This window comes from Nansenia antarctica (genome assembly GCF_963989245.1).
Source record: "Nansenia antarctica genome assembly, chromosome: 3".
In the NCBI taxonomy this organism is placed as follows: Eukaryota; Metazoa; Chordata; class Actinopteri; order Argentiniformes; family Microstomatidae; genus Nansenia; species Nansenia antarctica.
In genome coordinates, this window is record NC_137688.1 from 46,307,003 (window position 1) to 46,328,892 (window position 21,890).

The 21,890-nt window shown below is 41.2% G+C and overlaps 1 protein-coding gene across 1 annotated transcript in view; it reads left to right on the top strand.

Moving 5' to 3' along the window:
* Positions 1–484: 484 nt before the first annotated feature.
* Positions 485–21,890, top strand: part of LOC308153032 (filamin A-interacting protein 1-like) — a gene marked incomplete at both ends in the record, with an annotated part of 29,936 nt that continues 8,530 nt past the window's right edge. Inside the window, 3 exons of the mRNA XM_080526119.1 lie at positions 485–805; positions 1,785–1,958; positions 4,040–4,218. Coding sequence (XP_080382245.1) covers positions 485–805; positions 1,785–1,958; positions 4,040–4,218 — 674 coding nt within the window. The remainder of the gene's footprint in view (positions 806–1,784; positions 1,959–4,039; positions 4,219–21,890) is intronic.

Genomic DNA, 21,890 nt, shown 5'->3' on the forward strand with positions numbered 1-21,890 from the left:
GATCTGTCGTGGCAGTCTTTGACTGCGGGATGACATCATGCCTGAATCATTCCTTGCCTTGCCTACAGTGTACATATGCAATCACGCAGCTATCCCTCTTGCTCATAAACTGTCAGACCAGCCCCACTAATACAACTTTGATGATATAATGCCTTCGGGTGCTTTTTCTCAGATCAAACACCAGCGATTGGCCTGAGCAGGTTTTCTTTTCAGCCCAGTTTCATTTGGGGGTTACATTTGCTTTGTGCCTTGCTGAAAAACTGTAAATAATGCATGAATGGAGCTGTTGGTTGTCCCAGCATTCATTTCTTTACCATTGTCATGAGTCAGTGATTAAGCCTTACCACAGTCTTGTACAACGCAGGGACGACTGTAGCTGCAGGCTCAACAGATCACACCGTTCACAGCCCAGCTGTCACTGGTCCTACCCAACAGCACACTAATCAATCTCTTCCCACACTGTACATTTCACAGGTAAACAACGATGCGTTCCCGTAGCAACAGCCTTGAGGACGCGGCGAAGGCCAAGCTGGCAGAGCACCGGGCACGCTCACGGCGGCGGGTGGCAGAGCGTGAGGAGCCCTCAGGCAGGGCAGGGGGACGAACCAGACACAGAGAGCCGCCGGATGACACGGGTACTGTCCAGAGGAACCATAAGACAGGGAGCGGCAGTACCAGCACTAGTACCAGTGCCAGTACCAGTGGAAGCAGCAGTAGCCGGAAGGATAAGACAGCGAGCGGGAAGGGCAACCTCTCCCGTGACGACCTGCTGTTTCTGCTCAGCATGTTGGAGGGAGAACTGCAGGTGAGGAATGGTTCATGGGTGTGGAACTGTCTAGAGAGGATGGCAGTGGGGGAACTGAGTCATGGGGGTACACTAAGCCATGACTAGTCTTTAACAGAGTTACAGTGAGCTATGAGTAATCTTTAACAGGGTTACACTGAGCCATGAGTAGTCTTTAAAAGGGATATACTAGGCTGTGAGTAGTCTTTAACAGGGTTACACTGGGCCGTGTGGGCAGCCTGGGTCGAGGCCTCAGGCTAATGGACAGAGAACAGCTGGGGAGTGTTTGGACATCAGTGAGCCAGGGTAGCCCCGTTGTGATGGATGGTCCATGCATCCATAGCAGGGAGACCTATAAAATGAGATGAACCAACAAGAGGAACCCATTAAAGAAGAGCAGCACATCTCCCCACCTTTTATAAATCCTGAGACTTCATGTCTGATCCATCCTGCAGACGGCTGAGCCATGGTGACCTTGGCTGGAGAAGTGGAACGGCACTCGTTCCCATGGCTTTTTGATGGAGCGTGACCAGAGGCAGCTGGAGACATGGAGAGAGGAAAGAGAGAGGGTCTTGAGAGATGGAGGGCTAGAAATCACTGGAGAGATGGATGAATAGTGAAAGGGTCTGGAGAGATGGAGGGATAGAGAAAGAGGTCTTTGGGAGGGTAGTGTAGATTAATTCTGGTGCTACAAAGAGGCCTATGCACAAATGATTTCTAGTATACTGGCTAAAAGAATGGAGTAAAACAAGCTTATACGTTGTGCTCTGGTGAAGATTTTAACTAAGCTCTTGAGGCATTTATAAATTATATTATTCAAGAATCAATGGCTGTATATCAATCATTTCAAAGTAAAAAAAAACATGTACCAATCCCAGGTTGCCCCTTCAATGAGTCAAATGAGATGTGTTTATGCAGGGCTGGAGCAAAAGACTGCACAATCTGTGGGACCTGATTTCTTCTGATAATACTGTTTCCTCTTCTCAATCTCCCCCTGCAGGCCAGGGATGAGGTGATCACGGTGCTGAAGGCTGAGAAAATCGACCTAGCCCTTCTGGAGGCCCAGTATGGCTTCGTCACCCCACAGAAAGTACTGCAGGCCCTGCAGAGAGACACCATCCAGGGCAAGGGTGATGTCTTTCAGGAGGATATCTACGAGAGGCCCATGGCTGAGGTAATGGCCACGTCTAATGGAGACTAGAGGTCTCTAAGCGCTCAGCGAATGTGATCATTTTAAAGAATAATACAGTCAGACACACGTATCTCAATAACATGTCTGCATTTGGTCAGTGAAGTACTGGACAGAGCCCTGCCCATTAACAAGGCTTGAGATAGGTAAACTGAAAGTTTTTCTGTCAAAGTTCAGCATGAAAGCCATAGCATCAACCACACCAGTAGCCAGGCTGAGCTTGAATATTAAGCATACTTTTTAGGTGCCTCGTTCAACAAAGTTTTAAAACTTAGAAATTGCAATGAGTATTTGTTTCACATGTGGATACTAATGTATACTATTACTCCTACAATTTAGAAGTCCAGTAAGTTACAGTTTTTTTCAATTGCTAAAACACATTTCACAAAACTTTCCTCCATTTTCCCAAAACTCTAAACACAACACACTTTTCTAAAGCTACATAAACAAAACCACACCTTCTCTCTTCAAAACTCAAACTTTCACACCAAAACAGCTGCTCAAAGCCTGCAAAAATGTAAACACTATAAGCATCATTACAGACTACAACAAAACAACTGAAAACACAATGTTCAGTGTGTGAGAATGTTCTTTTTTTTCACAACTGCCAAAGCACATTTTTAGAAACCTTACAGTATCTGTTCTCAGAATATATCACTGTAGAGTATTGGGCATTCATAGATGTATGTGTTTCATATGAACAGTATGTAAATCTACAGAAAATACAGTATGTATGTTACGGTACATGTGGGAATACGGTACATGTGGGAAAACTAGGGTTAGGGTTAGGTGCTAGGGTGACTTGGTACATGCTGGCATGTCTAACCCTAACCCTAACCTTAACCCTAACCCTAACCATACCCCTAATCCTAACCCTAACCTTAACCCTAGCACCCTAGCACCGAACCCTAACCCTAGTTTTCCCACATGTACCGTATTCCCACATGTACCGTAACATGTACACTACTGTACTGTATCACAACTCAATGCAAACACTACAGAGGATCCATTACACACAACAATACTCACTGAAAACAATGTTCAGGGTGTGATGTTTATTTATTTATTTATGGAACTATACCACATACACAGTACATGTATTCCCACATGTACCGTAACATGTACACTACTGTACTGTATCACAACTCAATGCAAACACTACAGAGGATCCATTACACACAACAATACTCACTGAAAACAATGTTCAGGGTGTGATGTTTTATTTATTTATTTATGGAACTATACCACACACACACACACACACACACACACACACACACACACACACACACACACACACACACCACAATCATTTGCAACAAGTGTCTTAAATTGTGAGTCGTTATGTTTAATGAATGAAGCTAGGTGTGTTCATTGTGTTCAAATTTTGCTGACTGTGGCAAGCATTTTGCATCACATGAGCTTTAATTTGAGTATTTGAGCAGAGTTCTTTGCAACTTGTGTTTTAGCAAGACAAAATGTGTTTAGATTTATGAGAAAAGGAGGATTGTGTTTTGTGAATTGTGTCTTCATGTGAAATGTGTTTATGGTTTTGGCAAATAGGAGCTAGTTTTATTAAATGTGTTTAGAGAACTGGTCATTTGGTTTAGAGAATTGGCTTTTGATTGGGAAAAACTGTAATATCAGAGTTTAAAGTTTAATTAAAGGGATATGGAGGATATGAAGTCATAGCAAAACGAGTGAGGCGATGCTGTCAGAGACTTTCAAAGAAGGAGATGCAACAGACTAGAGAATAGAGCATGTTGTAGCGCAGAGCGCATCTTAAGACGGAGGGCAGTGAAATGAGCGGACTTGCTCAAAGACAGGGTCTTTGATGAAAGTTGCTCTGTTTTCACTGGCGTGACGTCATATCCCAGAGTCTACCTTTAAATGAATCAGTTACATTTATTTTCATGTAATGCTACATGTAAATCAATTGTCCATTTATTTTTGTATTCATGAATTTCATTTCATTTCACCTGGGTGTATTCAAAGTTGAAAGGAGCCCAACCCTGGTCGATTTCAGTCCGCACACAAGAACTGACAATCTGTGTGTGGTCCCATAGCTGGACAAGCTGGTGGAGAAGCAGAAGGAAACCCACCGGCGCATGCTGGAGCAGCTCCTCATGGCTGAGCAGTCCCATAAGCAGGCTCTGTACAAGCTGGACGATGAGAAGAGGAACCACGGAGAGTTCATAAAGAAGAGTGACGAGTTCACCAACCTGCTGGAGCAGGAGAGAGAAAGGTCAGTGAGGATTACATGTGAAAGTAAAAGTAGTGAACAGGGAGTTAACATTGGGAATGCAGTATGACACAGCACTGCTGTTTCTATACATACAACACACATGATGATTATACTTAATGTCCAGACTTCAGATATGGATGTAACTTATGGAAAACCGTTACTTGAAATCATGCATTGATGGAGCATTATTAATAGTTAAATGTCAGTCTGTCAAACTTCATTTGTTCTCTGTAATCTGTTCTCAATTAGCCTCACCCCCATCCCTCCAGGAGACAGGAGCTTAAAACCAAAAGCTTGGTAAATGATCAAATGTATCACTCGCCAGGTGCCCTTTGAATAGTTATCCTCACATAAAATATGAGCTAACCCAAGCTGTGTTGTGACAAGTAACTTTGAATTGGCAATGCAATCCAAAGACTTTATTTGTTTCAAGAGAACAATTAGTCAAACCCTGAAAAGCTGTGAAAGAAACACTTTGAAATATGTATTGTGATATATACAATAACAACATTGATTGCTATTCCGAGAAGACTTAACAAACAAAACACACAACAAATCCACAGACAAAATGTTTCTTCATCCCTATTATAAGCATTCATTGCGTAATAACTCATACATGACCCACACTTATTTTGGACAAACATACCAAGACATCTGACAGCAGTTGGCAGTTAGTGAATGCTGGGGTGTAACTCGATAACTTGGCCAAAAATGAAACTGCCGCTGCCATTGTTGATCACTGCAAGATCCCTCTTAAACCCAAAAAACATATACTCTCTGGCCTACTGTGAGCTGAAGTCATGTCTTTATATGGACATGTCAGTCTGAAGTCAGGGAGATCCACAGTTAAGCATCCACTCTGAACAGGAACATTCAACCCCTAGCAGGGAGTGCTGAGGCAGAAACATCCTTCAGAATCAATCTGTGTAAACCGGAATAGTCTGTGGAGTGTATGTTCAGCACAGTGTGACTTTCACTCCTTGCTGCCTGCCTCAGCAAGATTACACGCTCATCAAATTATTTCTCAGGGAAATATCCATGGCAATCAGCCCGCCAAGCTGACCTAATTGTGATGCCCACATTATCAGAACCGATCAGTGTATTTAACTTGGCATGATGGGCGGGATGGGGGACTGGGCTCCATCACAGAGCGTGTCAGAAAGGAGAGGCTGCCATTAAAAATAGCCTCTCTGTCCAGGGTTGCGATAATTACTTCTGTGAGAAAAAGCAAAAGATTTATACTAGAGAAAAAGGACCACAATGGCTGGGAGAGGCATTAATCATAGCACATGTTCAACAAGATGTCAGGTCACCATGGAAATTACTTGACTTTTTTTTTCTAAGCCTTCCAGAGGACATCCAGATTTCAGCTTCAGTGCATACTGTATGTATGCAAGCAAGCCAGGAAAGACGTTTCTATATTTGCCTTCTACATCTGTCTTAGCTCTGGTACAGTGTTCTGTTGCTCTAGCGAAGTGCTCTGTTACAATAATACATGTGCGCAACACTGAGGTGTTTTCTTACCTGGTTCAACCCCTGGTTGTTTGTCCAGACAATCCTCAAAAGATAGATTATACTTTTCATTGGTGTAACCGGGGTAATTTAAAGTTATATTAAACTGCTACACACTATCAAATATCTACCAGGTCAGTTATTCTTGAGAATATGTAAGGATTCCATGCAGTTACAATCATATCTCATAGGCTCGTAAATACAGTACCATGACTAACAGCAGTTAATGGGCCATAACTGAAAGTGGAAGTGTTTGCCTGTTTGTTCAAACCAAACAAAAGCAGCAAAGTGATGCTTGGTACAGATAGTGTCAAACTATAGGCGTGCCATCCTTGTACACATCCACTATCGTGAGACACATGGTCACCTTCACATCCTCAGCTCCACTCCCTCTGTCTTCTTCTCTACTGTACCTTCACCTGACCTTATCACCTACACCAACTCAAGCAGTATGTGTCAATTACAGTATATGAAATATGTTGCATGTAGGTAAACACTACCATTACTCGTAACACATGCAGTAGGTCACCCTACATCCAAAACAACACAACAAGCAATACAGGGACTCTCATACATTTCAGAACAACATGGGCAGAAGACTACATAGAGGGTGGGGGATTAGGACAGAATGTCTATACATGGGCTTGTAAATATATCATCTGTCTTGTGTTGACCATTTTTACCAACATGGGCAAATAAACCAGTGGTAAAAAGGCTTTTGTTGAGCCAAACATCTTTCTCCCCAAAATAGAAAAACTATCCTGGATGCCTAAATATGCTCCCCAAAGCAACTTGAGTAAACACTGCAGCGGTCATCCCCCCATTTAAGGGCCTCATACTGCAGGTTGTGTTGCAGCTTCTGTTCCTACGGCAGTCCTTCTAAAACAATGTCACAGAGGGTGGGAAAAAAAACTAACATTTAAAAAAAATAATTAATTTTCAAAAGCACAGAATATAGACTAACCACTTATCACTCCTCTGATGAGAGCAACAATAACCCTCTCTGTTATCAAAGCACTTCGCTTTGGCCATGTCTCGCCTGTTTGAAGAGCACTGTACACCACCAGGTTTTAATTTCACGCTTGTTAATCCATTGTTGTATGATGCATTTTAGCTGGATGTAATCATTTCCTTTCTGGGCCCTGGCAAGCAGTGACTGTGATTACATACTCTGAGGGCTATGTGTAGCAGGATTTGGGAACGGACATCAGATCTCTCTCTCTTTCTTTCTCTCTCTCTCTCTCCTTCTCTCTATTGCTCTCTCTCTTTCTCCTCCTCCCTCTCTCTCTCCCTCCCTCTCTCTCTCCTTCTATATTTTGACCTTGTTTCATGGCAGTGAGCCTCCGACAGTTGGGTGACCCCTCCCTGGAAACCCCAAAAAGCATGTTAATCTTTAGGGGTGAGAGGGTTTGGGGGAGGTCAAGCAACCCCCCCCCCCGCCGCTGATTAATTGGCTATCAAGCCGCATCCAGGCCTGATGACCTCACTGCGCGCTGGGTATGAGCAGGAGTGGGGTGTGTGAGTGAGAGCAGCCCCTCTAACCATCAGCAGATGTTGCCGAAAACATGACTTCAGCACACACAGACGTGTTGCATACAGGGTAGGCATTTAACTCACTCTGTCTCTTTTGTTGTTTTGCAGGAACTGAAAGGAAGGTAATGTTTTATGACCACCTAAATCTCTTGCATTTCATGACATGCATGGTGTACCGCAAAAAAACAGGGAGCAGCAGGAGGTAGTTTATTTGAGGCTAATGAAATGTAGGCGTGTTGTATATTATTATTATTATTATTATATAATAACAATAATCATAATAATAATAATACAGTTTTTCTCAATTGCTAAAACACATTTCACAAAACGTTCCTCCATTTTCCCAAAACTCTAAACACAACACACTTTTCTAAAGCTACATAAACAAAACCACACCTTCTCTCTTCAAAACTCAAACCTTCACACCAAAACAGCTGCTCAAAGCCTGCAAAAATGTAAACACTATAAGCATCATTACAGACTACAACAAAACAACTGAAAACACAATGTTCAGTGTGTGAGAATGTTCTTTTTTTTCCACAACTGCCAAAGCACTTTTTTTTTTTTTCCCCCTAATTATTTAGGGATTTTAACATCTAGTCCTATTAAGAATCCAAATCTTGGGCATTCATAGATTTGTGTGTTTCATATGAACAGTATGTAAATCTACAGAAAATACAGTATGTATGTTACGGTACATGTGGGAATACGGTACATGTGGGAAAACTAGGGTTAGGGTTAGGTGCTAGGGTGACTTGGTACATGCTGGCATGTCTAACCCTAACCCTAACCTTAACCCTAACCCTAACCCTACCCCTAATCCTAACCCTAACCTTAACTCTAGAGAACTGGTCATTTGGTTTAGAGAATTGGCTTTTGTGTTTTAGCAATTGGGAAAAACTGTAATATTTTGTATATTAACCTTCATCACAGCGGATATAGCACATACACAATTTGAGACAGGTATAATGTAAAATGCTTTTTAAAAATGTATAATTAAGCTGTAGCTCCTTTATTAGAACTTGATGAGGACAGGGTTAGGCATGGATGGTGTGAGCTTCATTAGACTTACAAAGAGATATGCAGGTCTGAAATCTTTTTTGGTGGAGTGAGATTAAGAAGTGTCCACTTTATGGCACAAAGGAACACACAGTGGCAGTTAGTTTGACACTGTAGTCAGATGGGCAAAGCTCTCGCTACCACTCGACATTCCCAACTCACAGAGGCTTTGATGATGACATCATTCAGGTACATCTGGAACATTCCAATGTGATGCCATCATTGCTAGGATTCGTATTATCCAGACCCGCCCTGTTCTTTAAGATAGAACATTGAACTTTGATTTGCTATCTTGAATTCATTATTATTTATGACCAGTCCCTTCTCGGTAGATTACAGAGCAGGGTAGGCTATGAACTTCATATGTATGTGCTTGCTTATCTACTATGTTTAAGGAAGTTGTCAGCTAGCTGTTGCCTGTGTTCTGCAGCAAGCACAAGCAGGATCCATGTCCTCATTCTGACTACTTCTGCATGATTTAGATACTATAATTTAAAGCTCATTGAAAAGACAGACATCTTAGACATTAATCACCGATTGCTGACAAATTTGATTCCTGTGCCTCCAGCCTAGACTCTGAAGTATGACTGTCGGGAATTGCACACCTGTATTCTTGGACCATTTAATGTTTTCACTGAACATTTTTGCTTGGAATTGCAATGTAGGGTTTCAGGATGGAGAGTGAAATTCATCAGGTGTTTGCGCCAGTGCAAAGTTTTTTTATCAACAAACCTACAAAACATAAAATCTTTACCCTTTAAATCTTATTTGTTTTGTTTTGGGGGAAACAATTGTTTTAGACTCTGCACAGATGAAAATGTGATGTGGATTTGGCACGTACAGTAGGCATTTCAATTGCAATATATTTGTATGCCTGCTTTGGCTTATGCACAAATCAATCACCAATAGATTGGGATCTTTTCACTACCTCCACATGTCTGCATGACCTTCCCAGTGGAAATAGGTCAAGTTCTTGGAAGGAAAAAGGCTGAAAGGCATACCCCCAGCAAGCTATCAATGACGTTGTTTGAAATGTGTATAATCATGTGGTGTCGTACAGTGAATACCCACCACAGGAGTATATTGAGGTCAGGAATCACACAAGTATGAGACATTCACTGGCTCCTTCTCCTCTGAATATACTTTTTCACATCAACCCATGGCTCATTTCCTGTTGCATCACTACATCTTTGAACGTCACTTCTGGGAAACAGGATGGATAAAATGTTGGCTTTAGAAATTCAGCATTCCTATTAGCAGTTAGAGTTTTTACAAGTACAGTATAAGATCATGAGAGCATTATGTTTGTTTGCTTGCCATAATATCCCAATAATTGTATGACATTTCTGAAGCCAATCAACCCAATTCTTCAGTATTTAGAAGATGTATATGCTTTTGCACAGTATTAAAATAATGTAGTTGTATACTTTGGTGTCCTTTGTTATACTAACTGAAAAGCCTAACATAGATTTTCAATGAAAACTGTCTTTAAAGTCCTTTATTGAAATAACACACAGTGGACGTTTTTGGTATTCAAGATGCACTTGTCATGATGAAGCTCAGGGTAAATATCAAAATACCATGATAGCCACTTTTCACAGGCCGTTTTGAAGATACTTATCTTCTTTAATCTTCTTATGGTTGTTCAAACAATCTTGTTCAAAACAACCACGATTCACTGTATTTCCAGTTTTAGCTGCTCTTCTCTGTCTTAACATACTGTCATTGTGTCACACAGGCATGGTGTTGGACTGATTGGAAAAAGTGAGCCAGTTCCTGATTGTGACCTAACTCAGACTAGTCTGCCAACAGTCTTTCCTCCCCAGACAGATATTGAGTGGATTGTCCCATTCCCCTGGCCATAGGAAGCTAAGCCAAAACAGAGGTTCAGACATGATGATAAGACGAACACTTGGATTAAACTGTGCGCCTCTGAACTCTGCTTCTCATAAAGATGAAGTCAATTCCATTCAAGTTAGTTATTTCAACGGGAGAACCTGCTGTAAATCTAATGCTCAAGTGACAAAACAAATATATGTTTGTCAGACATTATCAGACCTCCCAAACGCCCTTATGCCAAGATGAGTCCACATCCCACCTCCCATGTCGTCTGTATGTATATATTTATGTATTTGATTGTGTCTCAATTCCAATTAATGGAAAAAGGAGAAGATAGGTACCATTGTCAAAATCTAAAACAAACCACATCATTTAAGGAGTAGACACTTAAAGGGGGAATGAGCTAATACTTCCATTAAGACAAACTAATTCGAACAGATGGCCGGCTCTGCTATACTTAATACACCAAGTCCATAATTATTTCCATCTTCATTCTCATCTTTTTTATACCTAGCTGGGCTTGTCCTAGATCATTTTGCACAATATGTATGTGGATGATTTATGAGGAAAACCCTGGACATAATGATGATAGATCAACATCAAATGCCTGTTTTACAAGTGTATGCTTTTCTTAGTGTGTGATGCTGTCAGTGATCTTCTGTTACCTCTGTAAATGTGTGGTAAATGTGCAGTAATTAGGTCCGGGGAGCCATCATTGTATGGCGTAATGTGATTACATCTCACTGACAGTATGCAGTGATTAGTCTTGCAGACCTCAGAGAACATACTCACAGCTCGTATTTTCCCCCTTCTTCAGTCTTTAAAGAGAAAAGCCTTGTAAGAAATACCCAGGGATTAAAGCTACAGATCAGTCCTGGTTATCAGACTGGATGGCGTCTCTCGAAAAGCAGCAAATGGGTCACAGAGAGAGGTCCAAAACATGGTAGAGACCCATTGGCTTGTAGGTCACACATAGGTCACACATAGGTATGCTGTGGGTGGATGGATCCACACTTAATATTGCTTTTCCTGGTCTGGTCACTTGGTCAGAAAACAACTACCGTATTGGCCCTATGCAGGGGATAATATTTTAAGTTGAAAACAAAAAGGAACAATTTGGTTATTTATCTGTATAATGAAGCATCCAAGTATTTTACATATCGCGTATTAATCTCCCCCAGCATTTTCATTCTCTGCATAACTGTTCTCCCTTTTCTCAAGCACTCAAATAAGATCTGCCAAGTTTGTGTCACTGTCACTTGTGTCAACGGATTCTTTCCTCCTTAAGTAGGTACAGCCGTTAGGATTCAGTGAAAGAGCTATTTTCTTTGTCATTCATGGAGGCCAATGCACTTCAATATGTTCCAGGTCACACATAGTTTTGTTTTGTTGAAGGTCTGCTTATGAATTATTTGTTCAACATTTATGTAGACCTTATAAAGCGGTAAATGAGCCAATGAATCCTGTGCATAAAAAGAGGCAGTGCATGGTACAGAACGCATGTGTAACATGTTTTGGGGGAAAACAACTCAAGGAGACTATGAAAACATTTCAGTATATGCACAGAATGCATTACATTTATGCACTTGCTTTGAACTATGTAGTGCCTCTGCCAAAGCTGGAGCCAGCCAGTGAAGATAAGTCTTGAATTACTACAGAGGAGCAAACATCCCAGGCATTACATGTTCAGGATACTTTTACCCTCTAAGATCGGCTTTCTGGTTTAAGAACTGCAGTTGTTTAAGTGGATATCTCTGAAAGTATGACTTGCAAAACATGGTAAAGGGAAGTGTAGGTACATTTTTTATCCTGTATTGTCAGACTAGAAGGAAGCAACAAGGAGAACTTGGACATTACGTCCTTGAAACTGGCAGCTGCTATGTCTGAACAATGACCTATGCTTTTAGTCTTAGCCAACATGGTGTCAAGATAGTGAGTGAATTGTGGGGGGGAAATAGGCCCAGAACTGCCATCTGAAAACTCTTATCATGGTGAATGCGTCCTCAGGCCGGCTCTGGCTGAATTGTGTAAACAATTTATTATTATATAATTAATGTGGCAACATTTCTCTCTTTGTGACAGATTACAGATAATGTTGAGGAAGCCATTTTCTCTCACTCTAATTTCAGTTTTCTGTCATGTAGAATGACAGTAACAAGGCATGCCAAAGTGACATGAAAATGTTCAGAAGAAGGGCTGACTCATGTTGGACAACTAGGGTAACCTAGCCCGATTTTGCTTCTCTTTGACATAAGTCACCCCTAATGTAAGGCGTAATGGTTAATGTCAACTGCTCTTGTTCACCGGTTTGGCAACAACTTTGCAGATGACACCCTTCACAGGAACTCCATCTCATCACAGCGTATGACCTCATATCCCCTTTTGGATGGGAGCTCAGTTGAGCCAACCCTCACCAGGCTGTAAAACTAAAGTTACAGTACATAGTTAGAAACTCCACTCAGTTACGCATTATCACTCATTTTGCATAAATGACAAAAAATGTTCATACTACAATTCCATTTTAAATGGACATTATTCAGACTCCGAATCATGAGAGTGATGATTCAGTGATGATTCAGTGGGTCATCCCATCAACACAGAAGCAATGTGATGTTTATTAGGCTTGTGTAAAATCTAAAATAGACCTCGTAACTTGCGCTAAACTTTAGGAAACAATAGATTTTGAGGCGGGAACACTGTTAATTACTAGCATTTATAGGGAAGGGGGGTTCAATTTACTTCTTTAGATGACGCAGACTCAACATGGGTGTCAAAATCATCAAGTTTGTTTACTTGTTCGGTGTGAATGCAGTCCTTTGTTTGAGAAGTTAGGTCAGTCTTCTATTACCCTATTATCTAACATCCCTCTCATACCCTCCTTTCTCAACTCAGGAGATTTTCATTTTACACTTTTCAATGTTGCAAGTCCAAGTAGAATACAACTGAAACTGAGACAGGGGGTTGAGTTTGTGGTTACGATGGGAGAGATTAATTCAAGGCCATATCCTGAAGCCTACGGAGAAGTTGTCGAGACAGAGGTAGTTGAATGTCAGGACGTGATATAGAAACCAAAACTAAAACTTTGGGGATCGACTGTTTGGCAAGAAACAATGCAGAGCTGTCAGAGGGACCACCCTGTCCCATTGCATATTGGGCCTGGATGTCAGAAACAGGGAAATAGGAGCCACAGTAGTGTCTTAAATATCTTTCTCTTCTTCTCTCGTTCAGGCTCAGTGCAAGGTGTTTGGGATGATTGATGAAGAACGTTTGCATACATTTAACATCATATGGAAAAAAAACATTGTCAAAATTGGCTACATTGAGCATGAAAATATATACAGTACTTTTTTCTAGTATGGTAAATGTTTGTTTAGCTGTTTGAACATACTGAAAAAGGGGCTGAAAATAAATGTGATGTTCCAAATGAGCATTAAGATACAATACAGTTTGGTTTGTGACTGATGATAGGGCAAACTTAATAATTACTTATGATGGCAAAACAATACAATCCAGACAAGCTTGTCATGTGGCGCTAGTGAAAAAATACTTAAATCTGTGATCTTCCACCAAGATCCTTAGAGTACATGGCAGAAATGTAAAACATAAAAAATGTAAAACATAAAACCGAATCCAGTCTATTTATGACATTTCAGAGACTTGACCCACCCTGAGTGTGTTTAATCAACGGTACAGTAAGCCCAGTGGTCCAAATGGATAATTATTGTAGTTGTATAAGAAACAAAATGCCCAATAGTAGAGCAACTACGGCACTAAGGAAAACAAGATCATGGACATTCTAATGAAAAGAGGAAATCCATCTTTGATACGGTTCTGTTTCTGGGCAAACCATTACAGACAAAGAGTCTAAATTCTCAATGAACCTCAACCATGCTGTCTCTCTCCAAGACTGAATAATATCTGTAGTTATTGTCAAATTAGTTAGTAGTGATGTGGGAAGATGATAACTTATTATTCCCTTGTTGCTTTGAGTGGTTAAGGGGCACACACGACACAGAACCCACAGAACCCACGACACAGGCCTTAGTGAAACATAACCGGGGGGCAATTTGTGTGACACAGCTTGTAACATTAAAGGAAAAGAAACAGAACATGAGGCCAGGGGGAACTGAGTGGGATTAGGTGACGCCTACTGACTACACTTTAAGATTAGGATGATGAAATTCAACCCATCATCATATCCCCCTAACAGACTCTGTTCTCCATCCGTTCTTTCTTTACCCCGACATAGAACATAGGGTCAGACCATAATGAAATGGCAGGAGCCAGGATAAATGTGTGGGGGTCATCAACGAGGTAATCCACTGGCAATGAAAGAGGTGCCTTATGGGGATTTTTAAGCGTGGGGGCTAGAGAGAGGGTTTCAAATACATTTTTTAAGGAGTCTATCTTGTTTCAGAGGCTATTCAGCTGGTCTAAAGAAAGAGCCAACTGGGAAGTATCAATGTCAAAATGAGGACCAGTCAAGTTTTTACACTAATATTTTATCAATGATGCTGGCTTGCAGCTAAGGTTGACATTTTGTAATTATGAAAGCTTTTATTTCATCTTCGGTTGGTTTTTAAAAATTATTGTTCACTTTCAATGTGTTTTCCTCTCTCTCTCAAGTGATAAGGACATGTAATAGTCCATATGGGCTTTGGTTTGTTCCACTTAGTGAGGACATATTATAATGGTCCTATGTACAGTAGTTTTAGTCACTGCAAATACAGTTGCATAGTCACATAGAGTCACATGTGAACCATTCAGGAAAAGGTGGTTGTACAAAGTGCCCATCAGGACAATACTGCAGATAGTAATACTAGTAATACAAACTACTCAAACGATTCATTTCCCAACCGTGGTCACACATTCCAAGACATGTACATCATACTCAAATTTCTAGGTTGGAATATAGATTTATAATGTTTGATGCCAACATGGAGGGCATTAACCAGCATTCCTCCACCTCCTCCGGTGCTTCCTTCATCCTACCTATCAATGGTGTGACATCATGTAATAGTTGTTTGCCAACACCCATAAAGTTTCAGTATGTAAAGGCAAGGTAGAAATGGTCTGGACAAGAAGGCACACCAAGACTAAAACCATGCATAAACATGGTATGCCTGGATCTCTAATTTATTTTAAGTATAGCATGACCTCATTTCTAAAGCACAGTCATTTTTAAAACAAAGAACATCATGATCTCACGTTTCAAGAACCCATATATTACGAGTTTTATGATTACCCAAAATAACGCAAAATCTGATACTGTAGTATAGTTTTTTGGGCTCAGCAAGTCTTGGCTACGTTTTGTTGGCGCCATGCAGTAGAAGTGTCCAAACTTGAAGATCCATTATAAATTCAGGAGAGGATTGTTTGTAGTGAGGAGTTTCTCAGCTTCTAAGGTACCTCAAGGCTTACACAATTTCTGTTCCAGGCTTCACTGTCACACCTGATACAAACTACCGGTACTCAACAAATCATCAAGCCTTTGATTTGTTGGATGAGGCCTGTTGCCGGGCTAGAAGAAAGATATGCAACCCTGGTGGTAAACCCCAAGACAGAGCACCGGTATAATAATAATAATAATAATAATAATAATAATAATAATAATAATAATAATAATAATAATAATAATATTTATATAGTCCCTTTCATACATAATAAATGGTGTAACATTTTAGCTGGTGAACACTGCATTAATGAACGTGCCAAGGCCTGCCACCTCATCCTACAAAGAAGAGTAGCCTTCATGAGCACCGCACAATAAACTGCCCCCTCCTTTTTTTTTTACATAATTATTTCATTGCCTTTACATATTGTATTTTATTGTAATGCCAATGGTATTTGTTGTGTAATAGTTCAAGTGTAATAGTACTTGAATGTACGTTTTTAATTTGTATTGCTATGAATTGTATTGTGTCTCACAACTCCATGTGAGTGGTCCTCAACTTTTTAATGCACCTTTTGTTGCTGTTCTTTATACCATACCTGTTTGTTGAGGAGTGACACATAAATAAAGATCTATCTATCTATCTACATAAGAATGCAGCTCAAAGTGCTGTAGAATACAGCACAAAAGAAAGAAAAAGGAACAGAATAAAAACAAAAACAACTAAACCATAATTGATCAATACAATAAAATCAGTAAAGAAAGCAACATAGATAAAATGCTAATTAAAAGTTACATTTAAGAGATTTTTAACTGGCGCTTAAAGATGTTTACTGAGCTTGCTTCCCTGATTTCTTGAGGTAACCTAATCCACAGTTTAGGGGCATAATTAATAAATCCAGCACCACCAACTTTCATTTGGGTTTTGATAGTAACCTCCAATAAGCCAGTAGCAGAGGACCTACGTTTTCTTCAGGGCGTATAGGTTGTCAGCGAGTCAGTAAGGTAGTCTGGTCCCAGCCCATTTAGTGCTTTAAACAGGAGTAGAAGGACTTTGAAGTAAATTCTAAACGATACAGGGAGCCAGTGTAGAGCAGTTAAGACTGGAGCCTGGCAGCAGAATTTTGAATTAGTTGGGGATCATCTATAGACTTCTTGGGGAGGCCAGTAAATACTGCATTGCGGTAGTCAAGTCTACTTAAAATAAAAGCATGAATCAGTTTTTCAGCATCCTGCTGAGTTAAAAACGGCCGCACCTTGGCCGTGTTTCTCAGATGAAAAAAGGCTGTTTTGATCACCTTGCTGATGTAGGAATTAAAACTCAGATCATCAGAGTCTAAGATAACACTATGGGCCGGTTTCACAGACAAGGCTTAAGCCTAGTCCTGGACTAAATCACACTTTCAATGTAAAATCTCCATTGAAGATGCTTTTTAGTCTAGAATTAGTCCTAAGCCTTGTCTGTGAAACCAGACTTGTAAACTCTGACTTATCAAGGGAGTTAAATTGTTTTTGGGGCCAAGTAAGAGGATTTCAGTTTTGTCTTCATTTAGCATTAAAAAGTTATTGTTCATCATGTATTGACATGTGAAGTTGGATATAAGCAATCATTAGACATGCCTATGGTCTACCCAAAGCTTTAACCCAGTCATCTAACTCCACAACCCCTCATCTCAGACAAAAAAACGTCCACTTTGTAAAAAAGCAGTCCTTCCTCTATCCTTAGAAAGGGGACAGATGGCCTGGGGTGGGTTGGGCTAGCATGGCCACACTCCAGAACACTCTCTCATCTCTCTTGTTTCCCACTGTAGAGATACAGAATAACTCCACCCACAAATCCACCCTCCCCCCTCTGCCTGGGCAGATTCAACCCATCTGTTGTCTCTTGTCATTGAGGTGAGAACAGTATCAGTCCAGACGATGACATCACTCAAGAGGCCGGTTGCGTGATAGTGTGAGTCCATTGGAGCACTCATTTATAACTCAGTGCTGATCCTTGTGTCAGGCAGCCACTTGATCGGTGGCCGTGGAGTCCCCGATGCACGCTTGATCACAATTACAAGCCTAAAGCTGAGGAAAGCTTGGGCCTTGTCCAGAAACAAAACCTGGTCCCTGCCCCCTGCCCCCCAGAGACTTAGATCTGAAAGAATTAGAGATCAAGATCAGAGATCAAGATTTCCACCATCTCACTTATACCCATCCAATTATTTCATATCTACAGGGGTTGAAGGTTGTCTTTGGAAAGGGCCTTGTTAGAGCCAGATGAAATAGAAATGATGGGCAGCTATTTTGGCTTTTTGACAATTGACACTCAACGAGAGCTCTTCAGCCTGGACAGGAAGCAGCTAGACAATGGAGTGAGCTCCATGCAGGATCCCAAACCACAGTATCCAATCCCTTTGGAAGCTCTGGGAGGGAATGATGTCATACTCAGACACAACCACAGCCTCAGCTCCTTAACATACAGACCACAGCTCAGGCAGAGGAGCCACTGCTAAGTGAATTCCAGCAAGTGTCACGCCTCGACCAAAATCACTAACATTTACATTCCAGCTAAAACACAAAGGCTCACATCTTTATCTGTATACAGGGAGGCCCTGAAACTATTGGTTGGCTCACTGCAGTGGAAACGCTGACTGGACAGCCAAGGACGATAAGGCAGGGAGTGGGGGACAACTCCTGTGATAAACCATGTGAAGTTGGATCGCTCGGTCACCGTAGATGAGGTTGTTCTGGCCATACCTTAAAGGGGAAGTTTACCCATAATCCAGAAAGTCATTCTATGCTTCGAATCTATAGTAGTTTGTTGGAGTTTTTTGACGCAGCAGTGTGTATTGCCTGGTCTGGTCCGTTGCCAGTGAAGGGGTTATTATTGAAAGTGTATGGCAGAATTAGCTATTTTTGTCAAAAGCACTATCGTTTGAGTCAGGAAATTATTTTCCACCTAAAACAATTGCAATGATTTGATATGATTATTTTGTGTGGCTGACTGCCACGTGAGCGGAGATGGGTAACAACGGGGTATTTACCCTCTCATTTACCCTCTCCCTTCTACGTAAAAACAACACCATATGCCTTTATTCAAATCAATCATACCCAGTTGCTTGCGTAAACAAGTGTTGCTTACATTAGTAGTGTAATTGAATGCAGCTCCTGTGGCGAACCCTTTGAAGCACAAGTATGCTAATTGCACAAATTCTACCCCTGTATTGTTTCAAGCTGAGACCTAGCTGGAAGGAACACTAGACATTTGTGGTCGTTAGGTGAACAGTAGGAGTTTAGGGAGTGGCTGTGTAACTGAAAAGGCAGTTTCCTGTCCTTAGCACCTTTTCCAAACAGTAAACAATACGTGTATAATTATTCGGGTTGACTGAATTATACAACAGTTTACAGTAGCTACACCAAGACAACTCATTTCCACCAGTAGTTTATGAAAATGGATGAAACACAGATTTTTGGGGTGATACACCAATAGCATTACATTGTACATTGATTAGGGCCAAGAGGTCAACTTTGGGCTACAGTAATAACCTACAACGAAGGTCCCATGGTCTGGAAAGGCTGCTGTTCATGATTAGAGTCCTCATGTGAGCATGATTAGAGCCCTCTGACTCCATTGAGATTTAATTTAATCCAGGAGGATGATATCGAGGAGACATAAATGACAGAGAAGTGACTTCCACCTGACAGCTGAGGAAGTGGAAGGATCATTAAATGGGGCCCTCAGTAATGTGTGTTTATCCCTTGTGTGCTTCGTCTGCACTCGTCAGTTGGGGACATACAAGCGACGCTCTAGACATTGTCTGAGCATGAGATTGGTCGTCATTGCGAGGAAAATGCCAAGTTAGGAAAATGTAGTGCTATTATTTGGATACATAGTGGCTTAAGTGGTCATAGGCAGAGCATAGGCCTAAATGACATGTTGCATTTTGTGGGTGCCTTTAAAGATAGTAGAACAATCTTGAGTGCACAACGGCCATATTGAACAAAGCGAGGCCCAGTACAGTTGATGCGTGGAAGTCCAACTTGACTACTTTGTAATTCGATTTTCCATATACCCCAATCCGGAATGTGTTATATTTCTACTATTTGCCTATGACGTGTCCGCTACACTACCCTTTTACTTTTTCCCCTCCTTTCCTTTCTTGTTCTGTACTGTCATTGTTGTGTTGTTAAAAGCAATAGAAAATCTTGATCAAAAAAAAATAGTAGAACAATGCTAATACCTAAAGGTGTCCTGGTTTGTTATGGGGCGGCCCAGCAACCCTGCACACCCCAGTAATTCAAATCCCCAACATAGAGCTTAGGCCTTGCTCTTCAATTGGCATGAACACTGACAACACTTGGGACCGGCCAATTTATAGTTTGTGGTCTGGCTCGCTCAATCCAGATCCTCACTTGTCAGTGTTAATGCTGACGAGTTTTGTAATGATCCATGGTATTTGCAAGGCCTCTGGCTTTGAAATCTACAATGTCTGTGTGAACAGCCATTGGAACGTCCTCCTGAGTGCTTCTGAGTATCAAAGTCCAAACCCTTGAGAGGTAATTATTATCAGCTGCACCAGCAATGGCAGCAGACACACGCCTACCCAGTGGACTAGGCTTTCCACACGACTACTATGAAGAAATTAAGACACACACACACACACACGCGCGCGCACACACGCACACACACACACACACACACACACACACACACACACACACACTCAGCTGCAGTTCACTGAGAGAGAGAGAGAGAGAGAGAGAGAGAGAGAGAGAGAGAGAGAGAGAGAGAGAGAGAGAGAGAGAGAGAGAGAGATACAGAGATACATCTGGTAGAACCATCAGTAAATATTTAGCATGTAAGCCAATTATGAAGCCTACTTCAAGATGATCCCACTACTTAAAGTACAGATGAGGCACACCAAGCTAGTAGCTATAAACACACGCTTTGGAAAAGTTAGGCCTAGTGTAAATGTGTGGCACAAATTATTATGAAAGTCGGCGTTTGAACTATGGAGGCCATACTTCAGCAGTGAGATCACAGAGAGAGAGGGGTGGAGGGGGGGGGGGGGGGGGGAGAGAACGAGAGAGGTGAAGGGAGAGAGAGTACAGGAGCCATATGGATTTAATTACAGGGCAGTGATGTCATCTTTGTCAGGTAATCAGGCCTCAGGCATGGCGTATCACACAAACATGTGTCTCAGTCCACACACTCACACAGCACTCACTAAGGGGAGGGGCTAATGTCGTCTAGACCCATGTCTCCCTTATGGTAGGTCACTGCTGGTTCGTCATACCATTGGTTGTGGCTACTAACACTGGCTTTATTCAGTTGAGATCCACAAGCATAGCTCAACATTTCTTCTCATCTCCCATTAACATCAATGCATGATTTACATGAAAGTTATGCACACAGATCTCAAGTCAGAGTTCAGTTCTCTGTGAGTAACGAAATCGGAAAGGTCTTAGACAGGTCACAGCACAGGAACACTTGGGAGTCACTGCTCTACAACACAATGACTGAGAAAATGTTCTTTGCAACCACGCATTTTCAGTAAATCTTGACGTTCAACATTCCTTTTCAGAGTGTTAGATGAAGACTCATCCAAAGATGTTACATAATCAGGATTTGTGTTTTCCGCTATTTATAATTTGGCAGATGCTCACACAAAGAACATGTTTGTGTGGCCAAATTTTATGTTCAATGATGAACATCTGCTTTGTGTACTCTAAGACCCTCGGAAGTGTCCAAATTCATAAGTAGACAATGTTTAGGGGTTTCTAAATAGAGGGATGTGTTTGTTTCAAGAACTAACAATGTATAAACATCTAGGAAAGAACACACATCCAAATACTATACATCCTTATTTAGATCCAGAAACATTGCACATTCTGTTTATTTCTACAACATAGATTTAGAACTGGATTCAAAGCCAACAGGTAGTATACATTATGAGGCATATAAACATATACATTTCTTACTTCTAATGTGTTATTATTAGGTTTTACTGGCTTAACTGCTTCACAGAGTTTGTTGTGTCGTTTGACATGGTATTGTACCCAACCTTGGGTCAGATTGATCACACATATTACACTGGCATTTTCAAATGACCATGGAGGGGACTGATGGGGTCTTCGCTCTCTGACAGGACACAACCCAATCAAAGTTTAGCCTTTCTCTGAACATCATTTTCTACATCTTGGCTTAGATTCCCTTCATTTTGGCTCCCAAGCCTGGGCCATTGTGTAGCTGTAACATCTTTGATTTAGAGTGTTGCAGACAGGAAACGTCTCACTGTTTCCTTGGTTCCTCCTAATAAGCATGATTGATTCCATGGTTAGATCCGCTCTG